This window comes from Girardinichthys multiradiatus, chromosome 14 (genome assembly GCF_021462225.1).
Source record: "Girardinichthys multiradiatus isolate DD_20200921_A chromosome 14, DD_fGirMul_XY1, whole genome shotgun sequence".
Classification (NCBI taxonomy): Eukaryota; Metazoa; Chordata; class Actinopteri; order Cyprinodontiformes; family Goodeidae; genus Girardinichthys; species Girardinichthys multiradiatus.
The window spans coordinates 36,009,899-36,031,649 of record NC_061807.1 but is presented as its reverse complement, the minus strand read 5'-3'; the positions used below and the strand labels follow the sequence as shown (position 1 = coordinate 36,031,649).

The 21,751-nt window shown below is 41.2% G+C and overlaps 4 protein-coding genes and 1 pseudogene across 4 annotated transcripts; 4 read left to right on the top strand and 1 right to left on the bottom strand.

Annotated features, from left to right (window-relative positions):
- Window positions 1-4,868: 4,868 nt before the first annotated feature.
- LOC124880477 (histone H1-like) lies at window positions 4,869-7,026 on the top strand. Its single transcript, XM_047385617.1, has one exon. The coding sequence runs from the start codon at window positions 5,006-5,008 to the stop codon at window positions 5,603-5,605; it is 600 nt and encodes a 199-aa protein (XP_047241573.1). The 5' UTR covers window positions 4,869-5,005; the 3' UTR covers window positions 5,606-7,026.
- On the top strand, window positions 6,390-7,026 carry LOC124880483 (annotated as a pseudogene).
- A 289-nt stretch (window positions 7,027-7,315) lies between these two features.
- Window positions 7,316-10,058, top strand: LOC124880478 (histone H2B-like). Its single transcript, XM_047385618.1, has 2 exons — window positions 7,316-7,969; window positions 9,887-10,058. Exons 1-2 carry the CDS (start codon window positions 7,596-7,598, stop codon window positions 9,915-9,917), a joined length of 405 nt encoding a protein of 134 aa, XP_047241574.1. The 5' UTR covers window positions 7,316-7,595; the 3' UTR covers window positions 9,918-10,058.
- A 1,168-nt stretch (window positions 10,059-11,226) lies between these two features.
- On the bottom strand, window positions 11,227-11,953 carry LOC124880479 (histone H2A-like). The gene has a single exon (XM_047385619.1). It carries the CDS (start codon window positions 11,649-11,651, stop codon window positions 11,265-11,267), a length of 387 nt encoding a protein of 128 aa, XP_047241575.1. The 5' UTR covers window positions 11,652-11,953; the 3' UTR covers window positions 11,227-11,264.
- Window positions 11,954-12,009: 56 nt separating this feature from the next.
- On the top strand, window positions 12,010-13,970 carry LOC124881095 (histone H3). Its single transcript, XM_047386595.1, has one exon. It carries the CDS (start codon window positions 12,022-12,024, stop codon window positions 12,430-12,432), a length of 411 nt encoding a protein of 136 aa, XP_047242551.1. The 5' UTR covers window positions 12,010-12,021; the 3' UTR covers window positions 12,433-13,970.
- Window positions 13,971-21,751: the final 7,781 nt, after the last annotated feature.

Sequence of the window (21,751 nt, the reverse complement as noted above, 5' to 3'; positions counted from 1 at the left end):
CACTGGGTGAACTCCAACAATAGTGTAATGCCCAGTGCTGCAATGATATATAGTTTAAAATGTAAAGGCTTTTATTTTGTAGAGCATGTTTGTCTTATTTTGAAAATCCAGCATGGTTGTCCTTTCAGGTCTGGGTTACTTCCATTAGTTACATAGAACCTGCTTGCTGTTCAAACATCATAATGTATGCCATTATCAGCTTAAATAATCACTAGTAACTATTAAAGATTGAGGCTTTTATTTAGAAAATTTCAGTAAGCCTTATTTTAAAGGGCTGACCTGCTCCTATTTCCTACACTGGATGAGCTCCAACATTAGTGTGAAGCCCAGTGCTGCAATTTTCTATATTTTAAATTGTAAAGGCTTTTATTTTGTAGAGCATGTTTTGTCTTATTTTGAAAATCTAGCAGGGTTGTCCTTTCAAGTCTGGGTTATTTCGATTAGTCATATAAAACCTGCTTGCTCGGCTGAAATCATTGTCTATGCTATTATCAGCTTTAAAAAATAATTTGTAAATATGGAAGGTTGATGTTCAGTGTAAAAAGAGGTTTTTATTTTGTAGCGTATGTGTAGGTCTTATTTTGAAAGTCTAGTTTGGTTGTCAGCTATGACTGACTTATTGTGATCACTCATGGAAGCTTCTGGCCTGAGCTCAGCCTCAGAGCCACTCTCTGTCAGAGGTTACGTAAGGTCACTGGCAGCTGTGTTCTGTTGCTATGGTAATTAATGAGTGCACAACAGCTGCTGTTTCTCACTCAGGCAGCGCCACACTTTGTGTCTCATCATGGCCTGGCTTTATAACATGGTGGCACATGCTCCCGAACTACTGCCCATAACTCGGAAAATGTAAGGGCTATCGACGTCATTCTTGGACCGTTTTTCTCAGAACAGACAGGGGAACGAGAATATTAACACATTTTTGTTGAAAATATAATAATAAAGGCACAACACTAGGTAAAAAAAAGGGAAAAATGGAGAAAAACACAAAAATGCCTGAACATGCTCTCGAACAACATCTAATACCTCAGAAACTATAAGCGCTATCAATTTGATCCATGCACTGTATTAATCAGCAGGCCCTGGTGAACAACCGTGGAGCTTCTCAATTTTCTACAAAAAGCTGTCTGGGAGGTGTGACTCTGTGAAAAAGCGGATAATTTTGACCATTTTTAACCTGAGTGAAGGTGAATTTTTCAATGTCAAACAAACCTACTTCACGAGGAAACGATAAAAAGTGTCCAAATAATTTTTGGACCGTAGGTATCAGCTGGGATCGGTGAACAATCCTGGATATTTTCATGTGTCTACATAAATCAGTGTAGGAGATGTGACAGTGTAGAAAAGTGGATAATTTTGAAATTTGTTAATTTCAAGCGATTTTGAGAAGGACAGATTTGGTACTCCTAAACAAACCTTTTTTATGACAAAATGATAAAAGGTATCAAATAAATTCCTTCACTGTGAGCGCCAGCAAGGTCTGAAGATTAATTGGTGCAAAGCTCATGTCTCTAACTTGAAAGGTTTAGGAGAGGCGGCGATTCGAAAACATGTGAGTTTAAAGATTTTTTGCTCTGATTTTTTCTGAAATTCCTATAGGTTTTCCATTCAGGGTGTGTTGACTTTGCGTTGCTCCCGGACGTGTTACGTGAAATCCGTTAGTCCTACATTAATGAGGGTGACATTTTCTGAATCGCGAAAGAGCATCCTACATTTTGATACCTAATTTGTGCCAGTAGAGTGAAAATTGAGCAAGTGAGGAGAGTTTGTTCGTACTTTCTCAAGTTATTCAACAACCTAGAGCGTACACTCTACCAACTGACGAATTCCGCCATAGGATTACATTATAAAATCAAAAACTTCAAAAATATTGCCTACAATTTGAATCGCAATTGTAGAAGAACCGTAATAGATATCAAAAAGCTGAATTATCTGAAGATAGCTTAATGTCTTGTGAACATTTGAAAAGTTGAATGGTGTTTCTAGCTGAAAGTATTGTTGAAGCACCCCTCCCGAGGGGTCTTCTTGCGTGTTCGTTTATTCACCGTAAGCTGAAAGAATTCACAAGACATTATAATAAATCACACGGAGACAGCTGTATGTTATTCAAATACCTGGCCAGGGGAAGCTCTCGCATGTGGTAACACAACACACACCGAGACGACTTCGGAGCTTCTCACTGGGACCATTGCTTTTATTGAAACACACATGAAAATAGGCAGCGCCCTGTTCAGTTTTTTCACACATGTAGCCACGTTACACACATTTTCCTGCCTACCATATTAGGACATGTTCCGCTCTCACAGCTGCATTCCGTATCTACTGATATAAGCAGGGAGTAACTCTGTAGTTGCATTATCACTAATTTTCCCACACATGCAGTTCTTCAGTATTTTCTGCTTCATCACACTCAAGGCCAAGTTTGTGCAACAACAATTCTGCAGGCCACAATGTCTTATACTAACACAGGTTATACATTTAATTTCCCACAATGTTTATGAACATAATAATAATTAATGCACACACATAATATATCTCCACAGTATGCAGAAGAAGTAACCTGTTAAAGAGCACAAAGTTTTAGCAGAATTTTGCGGAATTTTTAAGATTTTCTATTAATTTCAATTGGCCAAAAATCGGCACAAAAAGCTGAATATTTTAAAAAGTATAAAAAGTATTAATACCAAAAGCCATAGCCGTAATGTCCTAAATGAGCTGAACATTTTAAAAGTTGAATGGCTGAAATAGCACAAAGTATGAAGGAGGAGATAGGTGCCAAAAAAAAAGTGTTAGAAATACATAATAATAAAGAGAATTCACACAACGAGGAAATCAAGGATGTGGTCAGAGTCGGTTTTGCTGAACTAGGTGAAGCTCTTGCATTTTTCAAATAATGCCAAAACTAATCATGACTAAATTCTGCTTGCATCATCAGCCAGCTACAAAGTATTACATTTAGTTAGAGCCAAACACCAACATACAGAAAAATGAAGGTATGGGAATAGTGATGAAACAGTGATAAAAACCATCCAGAGTTATCACTCTCGATCTGAACGAACTTTTAGGTGTAAAAGCAGGGTTAGGACGCAGCACAGCTGAGCTGCCGTCAGCTCGTATTCTGAGACATGAAGGAGCAACAGAGAGTGCAGATAAATCACTCATTCTCTTCGCAGATGTTAGAGCTAACAGCAGGGCTGTTTTAAAAGACAGAAATTTTAGTGGAGCCTGATCTAAGGGCTCAAATGGGGCTTTAACCAGTGCGCGCAGGACGAGCACTAAATCCCACTGAGGGACTAGAGGGCGTGACACGGTCTGTGTCTACGTACACCCCGCAGAAAACGCTTCATCAGCAGGTAGTTAAAAACCGTTCTGTCACCAAAACCCTCATGACAGGAGGAAATAGCTGCAGCATAAGTTTTAATGGTGCTGAAAGCTAAATTTCTGTTCATCAGCTGCTGGAGGAATGACAGCACGCAGCCTAATGGACATGAAAAAGGCTCCACGCCTTTCTCTGCGCACCAGCGCTGAAAAGCTGCCCACTTTGATGCGTATGACGCTGTGGTAGAGGCGGCTCGTGCGCACCACGTCGTGCAGGAGACCCAGCCTTTCTAAGTGCTCCCGTTCAGCGGCCAGACCCAGAGACGTTGACCTAACTCTGGGACGCTCCTGATCGCCCCTCTCGCCTGGAGAAGTGCATCCTCTCGCCACGGCAGCTGCCACGGACGACCTGACCCCGGCTGCTGCAGGTTCAGGAACCATGGCGTGCCTTTGCGCTCGGGGGCTACAAGAATCACTGAGAGCTGTTCCTCTCGGACTCGAACCAGGAGCCGCGGGATCAGCGGAACTGGTGGAAAGGCATAAAGGAGCGTTTTCGGCCACGGGCTGTGAGCAAAGACATCCACTCCTAACCGTGGATCCTCCCGTGGGCTCAGTGAGAACCACAACTGGCATTGTGCGTTCTCCCGTGTGGCGAAAAGATCCACTGCTGCTTTCCCAAATCTGCTCCAGATCTGAACAATCAGCTCGGGGTGGAGACTCCAGTCCCTCTGTATTGAATAATTTAGGTTTGTAAATGCTACGAACAAACCAAAAATTACTATTTGTTAATGACTGAGTCACAGAAGGACAACCCAGATACACAAAATAATCGTAACAACAAGGTACAATTGTTTAAAATTTACTCCATTTGTCAAAGTTTTATCATTTATGTAAGAGTTTGCTGTAAGTTTGATTATTGTGTGTGATCCACATTTCTATGAAAAAAATGGGCAAATTAACTTTAAAGAAGTTTCAATTGGTTCAGTTTTAAAATAGAACAACTTCATCTTTGTTCATTGTCAGGTTTTAATCACTCAACTTTGCATAAATAATAAATAATAAAACATACGTTATGATCTTTAAAACAAATTTTTCCAGCATGTTTTCAGTCCTGCTGCAGTTATTGGAGAGAGGGTTTATTTCCCTGGGTATTCTGGAACAGACACCCGCCTCAAGCAGCGATACATACAGTCAGTGTGTTTACATCCGCTGAAAGCGTCGCCCTTATACCTCAATAAATCGCTTTATCGCAACCAATTATCTATGATTCCTTCCTCGGACATCTCAACTAACAGAAAAACAACCATTACATTTGTTACAAGACAGATTTTGATCTTTTCGGAGGCGAAATTTAAGAAAAACTCCTTCCAAACGGCACATTGCGAGAAAGAATCTGACAGGTTTGGATGCTCCTGAAAAGAAAAGAAGCCATCCTGCAGGTCAAACATGCGCTCAGACTGTAACGGGGAGATAATTCTGTCTTTTCCAATAAAACATATATTTGAAAAGGCCCGCTTTATAAAGATTTACAGTCTGAAATGCGGCGGAGAAAACACAAAGTTTCGCAGCTTTTCTAAGCGGCAGCGGAGGAACAGGCTGGGTTGTTTCTTCACGGTTCTCATGTGTGTTATAAGTCCCGCCTCCCGCTCTGAGCTCCTCACGTTCAGAGAAACAACACAGTCCGAGAAACATGGCAGAAGAAGCTCCAGCAGCTGCACCGGTTAAGGCTCCGGCCAAAGCCCCAAAGAAGAAGTCCGCTCCCCGGGCCAAGAAGGACGGGCCCAGCCTCCCGAAACTCCTCGTGGCCGCTGTGGCCGAGTCCAAGGAGCGCAAGGGGGTGTCCCTGGCGGCTCTTAAGAAGGTGCTGGCCGGGAAAGGAGTGGATGTGAGCAAGGCGAACAAGCGCATCAACACCGCCATCACCACGCTAGTCACTAAAGGGACGCTGAGCCAGACTAAAGGGACAGGGGCTTCCGGCTCCTTCAAGCTCGCCAAGGAGCCTAAAGCCGCTAAACCAGCCAAGAAGGTGGTGAAGAAGAAGGCTCCCGTTAAAGCGAAGAAGCCCGCTGCCAAGAAGACCACCGCGGCCAAGAAACCCGCCGCTAAGAAGCCAGCAGCCAAGAAGACCCCGAAGAAGGCTCCGGCCAAGAAGGCGGTGAAAAAGCCCAGCAAGAGTCCCAAGAAGCCCGCCGCTAAGAAGCCAAAGGCCGCCAAGAAGCCCGCAGCCAAGAAAACTCCAGTGAAGAAACCTGCAGCCAAGAAGCCCGCAGCAAAGAAGGCCAAGAAGTAAACAGCTGCTGCAGCAGCAAAAAAGGCTCTTTTCAGAGCCACCACCTACTCTCTGCAGAGCACGTCCTTCCATTACGGCGCGTATCCATCACTGATGGCAAAAATGATCTAAATAATAATAGACAACAATTCTAGTAATGTCTGTCCTGCTCCATACAGTCCAATCAGGTTTTTGAAATTTACAGTATCTTAAATAGCAATTTCAATTCCAATTCAGTACTTTCATTTTTATTAAGAATTAATTTGTAGAATGTATTGTGTTTAAAAGACATACATATTATGATTATTTGGTATACTGAAGACTGTTCTCCTTAGCTAAACAGCTAAAATCAAATGAAAGCACACAGAAAGAGGGAAAGCTAACAGCTGACATTTCTCCTGAAATACAGTTAACGTGTAAATCCAGACAGTTTTAAGATTATGAGTGACAATGTTACTAATCACATATTCTGTGTAATAAATAAATAAATAAAGGTCTTTTAGGAAGGGGATGTGGCGGCCGTTTTCCTAAAAAATGTGTGGATTTAAGATATGTTCTAATAGTGAGAATATAAAATTTGGTAAAGATAACTGAACTTAGATGTAGTTTGTAGATACTTCTGAAATATTGATGTGATGAAAACTAGGTCAGTGATCCATTAATGAAAAAGAGCGGTTTAGATCACGTGGAAGGAGCTGCCTGAGTTCTTCCGCTGTTCTCTTTCACGTCCGCAGCTCAGGGATGAATACGGTGTCTGCTGAGCTCTCCGTATTATCACTTTGAGTTTATCAGATACGATAGCAAGATGAGTGGCAGAGGAAAGGGAGGCAAAGGACTCGGGAAAGGAGGCGCCTAGCGTCACCGTAAAGTTCTCCGTGATAACATCCAGGGAATCACCAAGCCCGCTATCCGCCGTCTGGCTCGCCGCGGGGGAGTCAAGCGCATCTCCGGTCTCATCTACGAGGAGACCCGCGGTGTGTTGAAGGTGTTCCTGGAGAACGTGATCCGTGACGCAGTCACCTACACCGAGCACGCCAAGAGGAAGACCGTCACCGCCATGGATGTAGTTTACGCTCTGAAGAGGCAGGGCCGCACCCTGTACGGCTTCGGAGGTTAAATTGGACCGTTTAAACAAACACAAAAAGGCCCTTTTCAGGGCCGCCCACATGTTCTCATGAGCTGATTCTCCTTAATTATAGGGAGTCAAACGCTTGATAAAAGCAAAATGATCCAATTCTTACTGCTGGACTTCTCCAGTACTGCCTCAGAAAAATGTACTGTTGCAAATGTCAAATTATATTTACAAAAACTACAACATGCACTGGAAAATAATCCCATTATTGAACCTAATCTCATGTGTCGTTGGTTTGATAGATTATTCTAATCTGAAATGTCGTATTTACTGACAATGATCTTAAAAGAAATAAAGCATGCAAGCATCAGTCTGTGTGTCATTAATGTGTTTATTTGGAGAATTCAGTTACTGGAATGATCTGATTTATTGGATATGACCGTTTCTGTAGAAAAAGGCGTCTTTAGGTGCTGCTTTATTCTGTTTCCTTGGCCTTGCTCTTGTAGTGTGAAGTCTTGTTAAGAACTAGATAGTAGCTCAACTATTATGCAGTCAGCCTTCTATTTCCCATGTACTTAAACACTCCTTTATAAGGTTATGTGATTTGGTCTGTATCAGACTCCTTAACCCCTGCTGCGCCACAAGGTTGAACAGGAATGAATGGTGGTTGTAGTTTTGTTTTCCTGGATTTTCCTGCAGAACAGCTACATGCTGTTATCACTTAATAATGGCGCTTCAAAGGACGTGAAATAATGTTTAGCTTTTGTTGCTTCACTGCGCGCAACATTTAAAAAGCACGTGATTTCTTTTCAAACTTGGTACTTCCTACTCAGCCAATCACAGCCTTGCGACGCCACAGATCTATTTGCATGCTTGCTGTATATCAGCAGCCTGATCGTCAAACAAGTCATTCGTTGCTGTAAAACCCAGTAAGGAAATATGCCTGAACCCGCCAAGTCTGCCCCTAAGAAGGGCTCCAAGAAAGCCGTGACTAAGACCACCACCGGCAAAGGAGGCAAGAAGAAGAGGAGGACCAGGAAGGAGAGCTACGCCATCTACGTGTACAAGGTGCTGAAGCAGGTCCACCCTGACACCGGTATCTCCTCCAAGGCCATGAGCATCATGAACTCGTTCGTCAACGACATCTTTGAGCGCATCGCCTCCGAGTCTTCTCGTCTGGCTCACTACAACAAGCGCTCCACCATCACCTCCAGGGAGATTCAGACCGCTGTGCGCCTCCTGCTGCCCGGTGAGCTGGCCAAGCACGCCGTGTCTGAGGGAACCAAGGCCGTCACCAAGTACACCAGCTCCAAGTAAACAATGCTGCTGTTTAACCAACAACCACAACGGCTCTTTTAAGAGCCACCCACTACATCTGAAGGGCAACATTCATTTAGTAACTCCAGATGCTCATTAACAGGATGAACCAGGCTTTGAGGAATATATTAAATTAATCTTTATTATTCAATCAGCCTCTCCAGCGACATCTGGTGGATGAAGGGAGCTTTGGTCTAAACGTTAAAATTAGTCGTTTGAAGGCCCTCATGGTTGATTCAATAACTTAGGACGTTTTCAAAAAATCGTACTAATCCCCTTAGTTGAGTTCTAGCAATCCCAACAACACTGGATTTAAGCACATTTTAGTTGCTCTAAATAACAAACATTAGTTGCTCCAAACCGTCAATGTATGTTGATGACCAATCGGTGTACATCAAGTGATCAACAAGGTTATCCACCATACAACCAGTCTTATCATTCAGCTTATCAATCATCCAGGTACGAATTGAACAGAACAAGAGACAATATTTCACTGTGTCAATTTGTCCCTCAGTGGTTCTGTAGCTCTGTTACAATATCACCACCAGAACCATCCCACTAGACCCAGTAATGATTGACTGCAGGGGTGAACCGGGACAACGATCCAGGCCGGGAATCTGATTACATCCCAGGCCACCAGCACCCATTTAACTATGAATGCATTCCATCTCCAAACATCATCCGCTGAATACCTACAAAATAAAATGTTGCTGATATTGCAGTAATGTGTTCTCCAATCACCTAAACTGAATTTATGTTCACTGCGTTCTGCTATCAGCCCTTTTAACCTCATTAGGAATATGACATTCAACCATAGGATCATACAACACATGAGAGGTAGACGAGTGGTTCCTTCTCTGTAATATTAAACACATTTTTAACATCAAACATTTCATGTTTTCATGCTCAATAAAATTGACAGGCATGTTTTCTAAGTTATTTGCAGCTTCGTGACGGTGTCCTCTGTAGCTAAGCTCATATTTACTAATAACTTTAACAATATCAATAACCCGTTCCATGACCTGCCTTCTCTTTCTGACCCGGTCTCACTGAACTGACATTTGTTCCTCAGAGTACACATGTCTGATTTGCTGCCTTTCAGGAAAAGGGCTTCTGTGCTTCTCTAGTGCCGTTACTTTGATGGACATCTTTCATGCCTCGTTTGCTTTGGAAACGCAAGACATGCTGGACAGTAGTGATGTTACCTCTAACACCGAAGCTTCAAAGCACGCTTCAAACTCGACAGGGTAGTTATGGTGAAGCAGTGAGCTGGAGCTTCCTTCATGTGACGCCCCCGATGACTTGTGAACCACTTCACTGGTTCGTTCAGACCGAGTCAGCTGACTGCTTTGAGTTGACTGGTTGAGACATTGAAACATTTGCCGTGATTCAGTGTATTTAAGATGGCTCAAGCCCCGGTTCACATCCCTGTTCTACACGTATTATACGTTACGAACAGGCTCTCGTTTTTGGATATTCTGAGTTTTGGTGGATTATTCTGTCATGGAGCAACCATCTAGGAACTGTTCCCAAGTGTGGGAATATTTCAATTTGGTGCCACCTAATAAGGTAAAGTACATTTAAAGTGTTTATTAGAAAGCCTATAGCCTATACTATGCAGTAGTGTTATAGTCATGGTATCATGTTATGTAAGAGGTGTGGTAATCTTGGTTTTACAGGTGCAGTGTTTGCTTTGCCCGCAGCTGCTGACATATAATAATAATAATAATAATAATACGTCATCAATGCTGAGGCATTATAGAGCCAAACACCAGAACACTCATCCTCGTGCCACCAATCAAGGTCATCATAACATAGATATACATGCAGAATTAGAAAGAATGACAGTTAAATATTTGTAAGTTAAAATGAAGTTACTTGTCTTTATTATTTTCTTTCTTTCTTTTTTTTAGGAGCTTGATGAAGCTCTTGTGGACTTCATAGTGAAGGACTCCCAGCCTTTCTTTATCCAAACCTAAACCACCCAGCCAAACAGTTCCTTGTCACACCAGCCTCCTCTGTTCGCTGTGAAAGAGTATTTTCCAAAGCTGGAGAAATTGTCTCAAAAAAAGAAACCGTTTGAGGTCTTCTACTGTGCAGAAATTACTTTTCTTGAATAAAAACACCTGAAGTAACACACACTTTATTACACCAAGCACAATGTCCAAAAACACTCAGTACACCAAGCACACTCCCAAAGAAAATATCAGAATCAGTTTTATTGCCAGGTTCGTACATACAACAAACAAGGAATTTGACTCCGGTACACTGGGTGTTACTCTGGGTTTCCTTTTTTTGTTATAAAATATATTCTGCATATATCTTTATGTCCTTAAATACATATATACAATATACATATACAAGGTGGAATTGTGACTTGGGTACTTTATTAAATGTTCATCAGAGAAACAGCCTGGGGGAAGAAACTGTCTCTATGGCGACTGGTTTTAGTAAACATCGCTCTGTAGCGGCGGCCTGAAGGTAAAACTCTGTTTATGTGCAGGGTGTGTGGGGTCTGCAGAGATTTTAGCAGCTCTTTTTCTGACCCTAGAACCTGTATAAGTCCTGGATGGATATGAATGACAAATCAAAAATTTTCACTTCATTTATTTTTTTTTTTTAGTCATTTATTTAAAATGGGAGAGTGGAATTTCATAAAACAAATGACAATTTGAGTTTAAGAAGCCAAAATCCAAATCCTTAGAGGGGGTGGTTGGGCAAAATGATTGACTTTTCATGACTTCTGCTATCCCTTTTTTTCCTCTACTTCTCTCTCAGTCAGTACATCTTGTTGCTCTGCAAAATGAGATTTTAAATAAGCGATACTTTAAAAGTTTATTGTATGCAGATCATCATACGTGTACCTAAAGTTTTCTGCTCTGACTTCTTAGCGCTGCTGTCAAAAGTGACATTTAAAGTGATTAACTTTCTTACATGTTAAGATCTACTACAATAGAGGACCATAAGAATCAAATAGCAAACTTAGATTTATTATAGAACTATTGAAATAATGCCTGATCAATAGGGTCCATTTAATTTAATGTTAGCTGAGGTGAAGCACAGCAGTCAGTCTGGGAAGATTAATGAAGAGTTGAGTTCAGCAGGATCTTTTTAAATTCTGCTTACATCTGTAGTACAACCATCTTTTATGATCATAAGTATCTTAAATCCAACCGAAATCAAACGGACCTGAAATTAAGCTGCAGTTTGACATTAAAGCAGTCAGAGCTCTTAAAGAAGAGTGGGTGGCTCTTAAAAGAGCCGTTGTGTGTTTGGTTGAAGCAGGCAGCTCTACTTGGCCTTTGCGGCCTTCTCGGTCTTCTTGGGCAGCAGCACCGCCTGGATGTTGGGCAACACGCCGCCCTGAGCGATGGTGACTCCGCCCAGCAGCTTGTTGAGCTCCTCGTCGTTGCGGACAGCCAGCTGCAGGTGGCGGGGAATGATGCGGGTCTTCTTGTTGTCGCGGGCGGCGTTTCCAGCCAGCTCCAGGATCTCAGCGGTCAGATACTCGAGCACAGCGGCCAGGTAGACGGGGGCTCCGGCACCGACTCGCTCTCCGTAGTTACCTTTGCGCAGCAGCCTGTGAACACGGCCCACTGGGAACTGGAGTCCGGCTCTGGAGGAGCGGGTCTTGGCCTTCGCTCTGGCTTTACCTCCGGTCTTTCCGCGGCCACTCATTGTTATCGGTTGTTTGTTGGAGTGAAAACTCGAGAAAACAGTGACGAGCAGCTGCTGAAAACGGCTTTTTATGTCCGCGGAGAGCAGGAGGGGCGGCGTTGGAGCTGCAGCTGTCAACAACCAACCAGAAAAGCTTCCAGCAGAGCGGGACAGAGGCGGACTTTTTCAGTACAGCTTCCTCCAATAAGCAGCGCACATTCAGGGGGGAGTTGACTCCTCTGGGCGGCGCTGACCTTCAGGAGGAGCCGCGAACCAATCAGGATCCAGAGCTCCGCAGCAGCGTCACCGTTTTCCGCTCAAAGTCACAGTTTAAGAGCAGCGGAGCCTCGTCTGTTCGGAACAAATTTCTCCTGATCCGAGAAGCAGAGCCATGGCCAGAACCAAGCAGACCGCCCGTAAATCTACCGGAGGCAAAGCTCCCAGGAAGCAGCTGGCCACCAAGGCTGCGCGTAAGAGCGCTCCAGCTACCGGCGGCGTCAAGAAGCCTCATCGCTACAGGCCCGGTACCGTGGCTCTGAGAGAGATCCGTCGCTACCAGAAGTCCACGGAGCTGCTGATCCGTAAGCTGCCCTTCCAGCGGCTGGTCCGGGAGATCGCTCAGGACTTCAAGACCGACCTGCGCTTCCAGAGCTCCGCCGTCATGGCTCTGCAGGAGGCCAGCGAGGCTTACCTGGTGGGTCTGTTCGAGGACACTAACCTGTGCGCCATCCACGCCAAGAGGGTCACCATCATGCCCAAAGACATCCAGCTGGCCCGCCGTATCCGTGGAGAGAGAGCTTAGAGACGGAGGTCAAACAAAAACACACAACGGTTCTTTTCAGAGCCACAAACTCGATCATTTCTAGAGCTTTTTCCTCATCAAATCATGTATCAAGTTAAAGGCCTCATCTCAGAAATACAGGAAACTCCATCAGGGCAGATATCAAAGGCACCACCAATTTTAGTTTAAATTAAATTCACCACACTGCAACATATCTGGTTAAATATATTAACAGGAGTAAGAGATGCATGGTTTCATACTGATATCTTTTATCAGAACCCTAAATAATGACACATTTCAGTATAAGAAACAGTATTTTAAATGGTTATATTTTCTAGGCTTCAATATATGGACTACCATAAACAATGTCATGTGTAATAACCGTGTTTGTCACCATAGAAATCATCCAGTTAATTTTTATTCTGTAATCTGATTTTCATGTTGTTGCACAAACCTTTACCTGGGTCTTCTTCCTCTGTTGGCAACAGAAACTAATGTTTTTGCTGTTTACCAGTGATGTGAGTCCTGATAGAACGGTTCTACTGAGTCACTTTACTGACTCGGGAATCATGATTCTTTGTCTCTGACTCTTCTGTTATTGTTAGCTACCCACCTAATATGTAACAATGCAACTGCTATTGTAATATTTCAACTTAATTGGTGTGTTAGCCCTATGGGGAAAAAGAACCCGACCCACAATTTCCCTCTTTGCAACAAATAATCGGTAGCCTAGCACCACTCGTAGAATGGGAGGATCGCCGAGTTGGTAGCTCAGCCAAGCACAACATATCAACAAGATATTTTTCTGTTTTAAATCTGTGATATAGCAGTGAAAGCAGTGGGGACAGGCATCAGGAGGATTCAGTTTACTGAAAACGGGTTATATTAGGTGCTAGATGCTTTTTTTTTTTAGTAAATAAAAGTTGACTAGGGTTCTTTGTGGCGTGGTGCATCGATAGAGTGGGTGACTCGAGCTACAGTCCTCGACGCAGCCATCCTGGGTTAGACTCCTGGCCTTCAGATCTTTGCTGCATGTATTCTCACGTCTCTTTGTCCAGTTCCTGTCTGGTTTCTGTTAATAAAGATCACAAGGGCAGAAAAAATATCTGGGGAAAAAAGTCGTTTAGGGGGTGAGAAAAGGTGCTAAACCTGGTGACAGAAGCGCTACTATGGCAACACTGCAAACTGTTATAGACAAACTGACAGCTCTAGTTGGGGTGGCCAGGTGGTTTGAATGAAATTGAACACAATTTAATATGTTTCATGTAATAATGTAACAATTTAATAACTTAGTTATTTTGGGGATTTGTGTCATTATTTGCTTTCTACAGCAGGAAGATCATCTAGAAACTGATCTAAACAAGAATGCTAAAAAATTCAAAGTATGGAACAGATTGGTGGGGAATGGAGAACTTAATAGAATACAGTGTCAATTAATCATGTCTTGAAAGATACATTATTAACTAATTAACTATTTTCCATCTCAGGGCATCTCAGGTTATCTTGTCCATCTATGCAAGGCTGTCAGCTGGCATACAGGTCCTTCTCAAAACATTAGCATATTGTGATAAAGTTCATTATTTTCCATAATGTCATGATGAAAATTTAACATTCATATATTTTAGATTCATTGCACACTAACTGAAATATTTAAGGTCTTTTATTGTCTTAATACGGATGATTTTGGCATACAGCTCATGAAAACCCAAAATTCCTATCTCACAAAATTAGCATATCATTAAAAGGGTCTCTAAACGAGCTATGAACCTAATCATCTGAATCAACGAGTTAACTCTAAACACCTGCAAAAGATTCCTGAGGCCTTTAAAACTCCCAGCCTGGTTCATCACTCAAAACTCCAATCATGGGTAAGACTGCCTACCTGACTGCTGTCCAGAAGGCCACTATTGACACCCTCAAGCAAGAGGGTAAGACACAGAAAGAAATTTCTGTACAAATAGGCTGTTCCCAGAGTGCTGTATCAAGGCACCTCAGTGGGAAGTCTTTGGGAAGGAAAAAGTGTGGCAGAAAATGCTGCACAACGAGAAGAGGTGACCGGACCCTGAGGAAGATTGTGGAGAAGGGCCGATTCCAGACCTTGGGGGACCTGTGGAAGCAGTGGACTGAGTCTGGAGTAGAAACATCCAGAGCCACCGTGCACAGGCGTGTGCAGGAAATGGGCTACAGGTGCCACATTCCCCAGGTCAAGCCACTTTTGAACCAGAAACAGCGGCAGAAGCGCCTGACCTGGGCTACAGAGAAGCAGCACTGGACTGTTGCTCAGTGGTCCAAAGTACTTTTTTCGGATGAAAGCAAATTCTGCATGTCATTCGGAAATCAAGGTGCCAGAGTCTGGAGGAAGACTGGAGAGAAGGAAATGCCAAAATGCCAGAAGTCCAGTGTCAAGTACCCACAGTCAGTGATGGTTTGGGGTGCTGTGTCAGCTGCTGGTGTTGGTCCACTGTGTTTTATCAAGGGCAGGGTCAATGCAGCTAGCTATCAGGAGATTTTGGAGCACTTCATGCTTCCATCTGCTGAAAAGCTTTATGGAGATGAAGATTTCATTTTTCAGCACGACCTGGCACCTGCTCACAGTGCCAAAACCACTGGTAAATGGTTTACTGACCATGGTATCACTGTGCTCAATTGGCCTGCCAACTCTCCTGACCTGAACCCCATAGAGAATCTGTGGGATATTGTGAAGAGAACGTTGAGAGACTCAAGACCCAACACTCTGGATGAGCTAAAGGCCGCTATCGAAGCATCCTGGGCCTCCATAAGACCTCAGCAGTGCCACAGGCTGATTGCCTCCATGCCACGCCGCACTGAAGCAGTCATTTCTGCCAAAGGATTCCCGACCAGGTATTGAGTGCATAACTGTACATGATTATTTGAAGGTTGACGCTTTTTGTATTAAAAACACTTTTCTTTTATTGGTTGGATGAAATATGCTAATTTTGTGAGATAGGAATTTTGGGTTTTCATGAGCTGTATGCCAAAATCATCCATATTAAGACAATAAAAGACCTGAAATATTTCAGTTAGTGTGCAATGAATCTAAAATATATGAATGTTAAATATTCATCATGACATTATGGAAAATAATGAACTTTATCACAATATGCTAATATTTTGAGAAGGACCTGTATATACTGAGACTGAACTGAATGCACAAAGAACCTCTGACCTTGACTGACCTGGAAACTGACTAGAAGAAAAGAAAACGTTCTGCTGTAATTTTCCTTTTGGTTTATATGTTAAAGCATGTTCATTCGTTCATGACTTACATCCTAGTCTTAATTGGCCCATGATCGTTTAACTCCTGCGTTTTGACCCATTTTCTCATTAACCAGGTAGGGTTATACAGTATACAGATGTGCAGACGAGCAGCTATAATAGCAGCAAACGGTGGTTGTGTGAAACATTGATTCAGGGGGACTAAATATAAATGCTCACCACACTGTAAAACATCATAAAAAATCATGTATCATTTTACTTTCTATTTCATAATTATAAAAGACTGTTTTGGTCTTTCACATAAAAGCCTAGTAAAATATACTGAAGTTTGTGGTTGACAAAAATGCTAAAAAAAAAAAAGTTCAAGGGGTGATGGTGATGTTGCAAGACACTGAAAGGGAAACTCTGAGTCATGAAAAATAAAGTATATAACATGTAACAAAAACTGTGTATTTTTTGCATCTAACCCTAAGTGCTCTGATTCTGACCATGTCTTGTATAACTTCAGCCTGAAAGCTGCTGCTACAGAGATGTTAGGATGGAAGACTGAAGGAAACAAAGACCTCTCAGAGCTACTGAGATATTTAAAAACTGAGCTGTGATTGGATAATAACAAAACACACTCAGAGTTGATGCATGAATATTAGCTTTATTAGACAGTATACAACGAAAGACAATCTTTTTCAGCTCGGTGAAAAGGGAAATCAGCAAATGAACACATTGAACATTTTCAAATGATTAATGTCACATTTTACACAATTCAAAGCATCACATATTCAATGGTTCCTAAGAAGCTTTTGCACCAAAATAAACAAAAGTTACACCGACATGTAAAAAGATGCTGGAAACATCTTTTAGCATGAAGCACCATTTTAATGTTCTCTAATGAATTATTAGACCAGGTTAAAGGGTTTGAGTGACTGTGATGTTGCCTTAGAACAACAGAATATGAGCATTAATGGAGGTTTTAAATTTCTCTTTAAGCCGATGATCAGAAGAAGCAGGGGAGCACTTAATTTTGTCTCGCTGAGAGGTTTGTTGTTTCTGAAGATGAACAGGAAGGCACTGGTTGACAACTCGGTCGCAGGCCACAGTCACATTTTCTTTTGTTTCTCTTGAACTCTGCAATCTGAGGGCTTCACCTTCACCACAAACACGGGTATCTTTGAATTACTGGTGCACAATTTCTTCTGCTGGTTCCAGCCTTTGCCGTTGCTGATTTTTATAACAAGATGGGCTTTCAATGACCTGATGAAGGTCTGAATTGGTTCATGTAACATCTAACGTTATTAAAAATATTAATAATATTAAAATATTAATGTTTCATTTTAAAAGGTTAACATTTTTAACTAAATTATGTCACAAATCTTTTTGACAAGCTGACCTTATGAATATAAATATTAAGTATGAAATAGTTTGTGTCAAGAAATTTAAATGAAATATAAACAATGCTGTGAAAAAGTTTTTGCTACTTACAGTTTTCTTCTGTTTTTGCTTTTTTGGCTATTTTTAAATATTTCAAATCAAACAAATTTTTGTATCATATATTCTAAGTAAAAACAAAATGATGTTTTCAAAGGGTCATTTATTAAGGGAAAAAAACACTATCCAAACCAACCTGGACCTGGGTGAAAAAAACACAAACCTCTCTCAAAGCTATTAGGTTAGGGTCAGAGTTCACGATTCAGCAAAAAGGTATAAATAAGGTACCCCCTTCTTTTGGGGTGCGCTTGTTTTACAACACAGTTCCATTTGATGTGACTGACAAATTTCTCTCTTAAGTCTCTCTCTGCGCTACCTGTTACTAATAAACGCTAAAGGATTTTCTGGTTGTTTCCCATCATTTTACAACATTGCTTTATATAGAGTTAAAAAACGTGCTTTTATCACAGTATTTATCTTTTTTTCTGGTCAAATGAAGGAAATGTACTACTTTAACTATTTTTTCTACAGATTCTTTATGGATTCCATGGTTTTTCTATGGTCACCAACCCTGAGCTGAGTTGGTGACAGTTGTACTGTTAATAAAACAGTATTTTTTAGCCATCATTACATGGATATGCTTTGTGTGTTGAATTAATGGTTAGCTAAACTTGTTAAACACCAAGAATCTCAAATGCTGCTGGTTTCATCTATGAAAACCCCAAATATAAAACAACATTGCAACTCTAAAGATGAATATCTGCTGCCGTACTTAAGATATCCAATAGATGGCAGTATTGCAATGCAACTGATTTCTTTTCACTCTGTTTTGGAGAGTTTTATTTTCATCAAACATCAAGACAGAATCATCATTTTAATCATTCTAAATTTATTTCAGTGTCAGTCTTCACCAGTTTACAATGTATGCACTGCTAACCAAGCATGTCTGTAACATGACTGAAACAAGAATTAAAAAGAGAACAAATTGAATTCATTCATGTTCCACTATTAGCATCATCAGATCTCAGAGAGTTGATTTTTAATGCACCCATCTACCTTAAAACTTAACAGACAAAAATATACAACATAATTAACATATTTAAACATATTAATAAGACCCAACATCCTGAAGGTTGCTAAATAAAACTAATCAGTGAGATCCAGGCCTTTCTGCCTCTGCAGGTTTGATGTCGTTCAGCCATTGTTAGAAAATGCACAGAAAGAATTAAATTTAAAAATCCAACTATAGTGAGAAACATTAGGGGATGAATAAAAATGGTGCTGTTAGGTTTAAACACCAAACACTTTCACAATTCTGCACAAAGAAAGACACAGAGAAGTTAGTTCATTTTAACCTGCAGGTGAGAGTGTCTCAGAGGCTGCTCAATTACAATCCTCCAAACACACTCTGAGACAGCCCCTGCTCTCTCTGCCTTTTATTCATAAGAGAAGAGGCCCTGGTTACAAAATGTTCCAAGCACAAAACAGGGAGAGATGCACACTCATATTGATTAGAAACAGCTGCACTGACAGAATGTTCTAGAACATCCTGTCTCTATCTTGCAGCTCTTGTACATATAAGATATAATCACTCTGAACAGCAAGCTTCACTTCTATTAAAGTTAAAACATATATAATCATTAATTAACCCTAACATTTTCCTCCTCTTTATAAATGTTTTAAACACTTGATACATCAATCATTAACCTTTTCTTCTCAGATTTTCAGTTAAGACATCATGGTGTGTTTTATCTGTACATGTCATTAAAAAAGTAGCAGGAGGTCTTTTAAGTTTACTGTATACAACTAATTGTCGTCAGGGTCAAGATACAGATCAGGGAAATGCAGAGAAGTCTCTTCTTCTTCCTGGTCATCATCATCATCATCACTGGCTCCTTCTGTCTCCTCAGGTCTCAGGAGGGCATACATCTCTGACATTTCTGTTTTGACTGGCTGAATAGCAGAGGTTATTATGCGAGTGCACAAAGCTCTTATACACGGAATACAGCAACATCCACACAATGTGAGAATAGCTGCAAAGACTGCTATTGACATAAGGATAGACAACACTAATTGTTTATATTTACCAAACATTTCTCCAAACCCATCCCACATTGTGGTGTCAACTCCAGAATGATCTTTCATTTTGCTGTTAAGTGACCTAAGGCCCTCCAGGGCCTTGGTGAGGCTCCCATCAGCTGCGGTGTTATTTGGAATAAATGTACAACATTGATGCCCAAATATTGAACATACTCCACCTTTTTCAGCTAAGAGCATATCGACAGCAATTCTATTTTGGAAAGCCATTAAAGAGGTAGCTGACAATTGTTCATGGATGGCTGAGAATCCTTCTTCAGTTTTATTTCCTAGTCGTTGCACATTGTAATGGATGTAATTTATTCTGTCAACATTTTTATTTATTGTGCACCACCAGCATATGGTGGATTCAAAACCTGCTGCTACTTGATCTGCTAACTTATATTCATCAGGAACTCCTCTTGGTATTCCTATGCTATCTATATAAGTAGGGTCGTCTTTACTCCATCCTGATCTTTTTTCTCTATTTTTCCAGGTGTGTGGAAATATGCTGGCTACTGTACCCAACAACTCTGCTACTGAGAGTGGAATAACAGACACGGGAAATATTAATGACACTGATGCACACAATCCAGTTGTGTTGTATGGCAACCTGTCATACAGTTTATCGTCTCCACACCACCACCAGATGTCGCTGCGTGCTTTAGGTTTAAAGCTGACACCTACTGCTATGATGGAGTGACATTGATCTTTATTGAGTCTGCTTATGTTTGATCCCACACCTGTTCGGTTTATACAGGAAAAATTTCCTGGAGCAACCTTATTTGAAAACATCGGTTTTTGTTTTTCGGCGGTAGTCAAAGGATAAATCTTATCCCACATAGTACAGTTTGTTGAGAGTCTTGTGCTGTTCATTACTTCTACTAAGCATTTTTCTGTCAACGTTGAGGGGACCACCTGTAACAGTGGTCTGGCTCCCATGCATACTACACAATCTGTTTTTGCTGCCTGGGCAGCCTGTTCTGCCATTAAAAGCCAGTTGTTATCTATTTTAGATATTCCTGTAGATATTTTGAACCAGTCATCTGGGGTTACTGGTTCTGTCTTGAACTCCACTAATAGTTTTAGCCCCATATGCCATTTGTTTGTTTTGTTTTCAGGTGTGGCTGCATCATGCCGTATTACCGCAAGTGGCTCAGTAATGTTTTTAACGCATATTTGAATCTGCCAGTAATATTGGCCTTGGCTAGAATCTACATATGGTGCCGCCACAAAGTCTGTACATCCCGTGTTGTTGGGGGAGATCACAGTCAAGGTTAGACCTCCTCCATCTTTTATCAGGGTCAATTGTCTTCTCCATTTAATTGCTGGACCTGTGGACCAATCAGACCAGTCCTGTCCTGTTTCTGCTACTAAGTATTTCCAACTCCACCATTGCACATCTCCATAGGTCAAATACCACTCCCACTTCTTATACAATGCGGCATGTTTGTTTGCGCCATCACGTGCTGTTCCAAGCGTTCCCCAGGGTATTTTTACTGTAGTGGTTTTCTGTACTGGTACACATAGTTTTGTGGTTCTGATGCTTACATCATTTGGGCAGGAATTAACATTTATTTGTCTTTTACTCAAATCTTTTCTTTCTTCGTAAAAACGTTCCCATAGTAAAATAGCTCCTACAATTACCACTGAGATTATTCCAGCTACTAGCACTATTTTCTTGTGTGTGGGGGTGTACATCTTACTTATAGATTGGAACCTTTCCTAAGCACCTTTAAACAGAGTTGTGGAGATCTTCACCGGTTTGAGACAATTGTAAACTATAATTACAATTCCCTTTGTAGCCGGACTTTTCTCTGTAGGTTTGTTGAAAAGTCACAATGCTACAGCAGATACCACAATGCTATGACCACAACACAAATTATGATGGTTAGAATATACACTGCTATTAAGAAACTTATTTTAGTCATGTTCTATTATTCTTTTACAATGTGTCAGATGGATCCATGAGTTTCTTTCTGCAATCTTAATTGCAGTTCCAGTGGTCAACAACACCTGATAGGGACCTTCCCACTTAGGTGAATGCCAATGCTTCTTCTTTATGCTTTTTATCAGGACCCAGTCTCCAGGTTCAACTAATGGTTTTTCCTGTGTAGACACAAAAGGCTCATGGTCACTTGCGTGTTCATCTGTTTGTTGTTTTTGCTGTAACATTTTTCTCATGTAATCTGCTAGTGTGCTTTCATCATCAGTTTCCCATTTATTTTTAAAGAATGGTAATCTATATGGCCTCCCAAACAGGGTTTCATAGGGTGTTAGTCCTCCTGTGCTTGTGATGTTTATGTAGAGCTTTACTAAGTCTAAACATTTAGTCCATGGTCTTCCTGTTTCTTCCATGCACTTTTTTAATCGATTTTTTATTGTTCCATTCATTCGTTCTACTAGACCAGCGCTTTGAGGGTGATAAGCGCAGTGATGTCTAAGATCCATTTGTAGGGCTTCTCCTATTTTTTCTATCATTTGATTGACGAAATGAGTTCCATTATCACTATATATTTTTTCTGGAATTCCATATCTAGGTATGATATCTTTACATAGTGCTTTTGCTACGGTCAATGCATCAGGATTTTGTGTAGGAAATAAC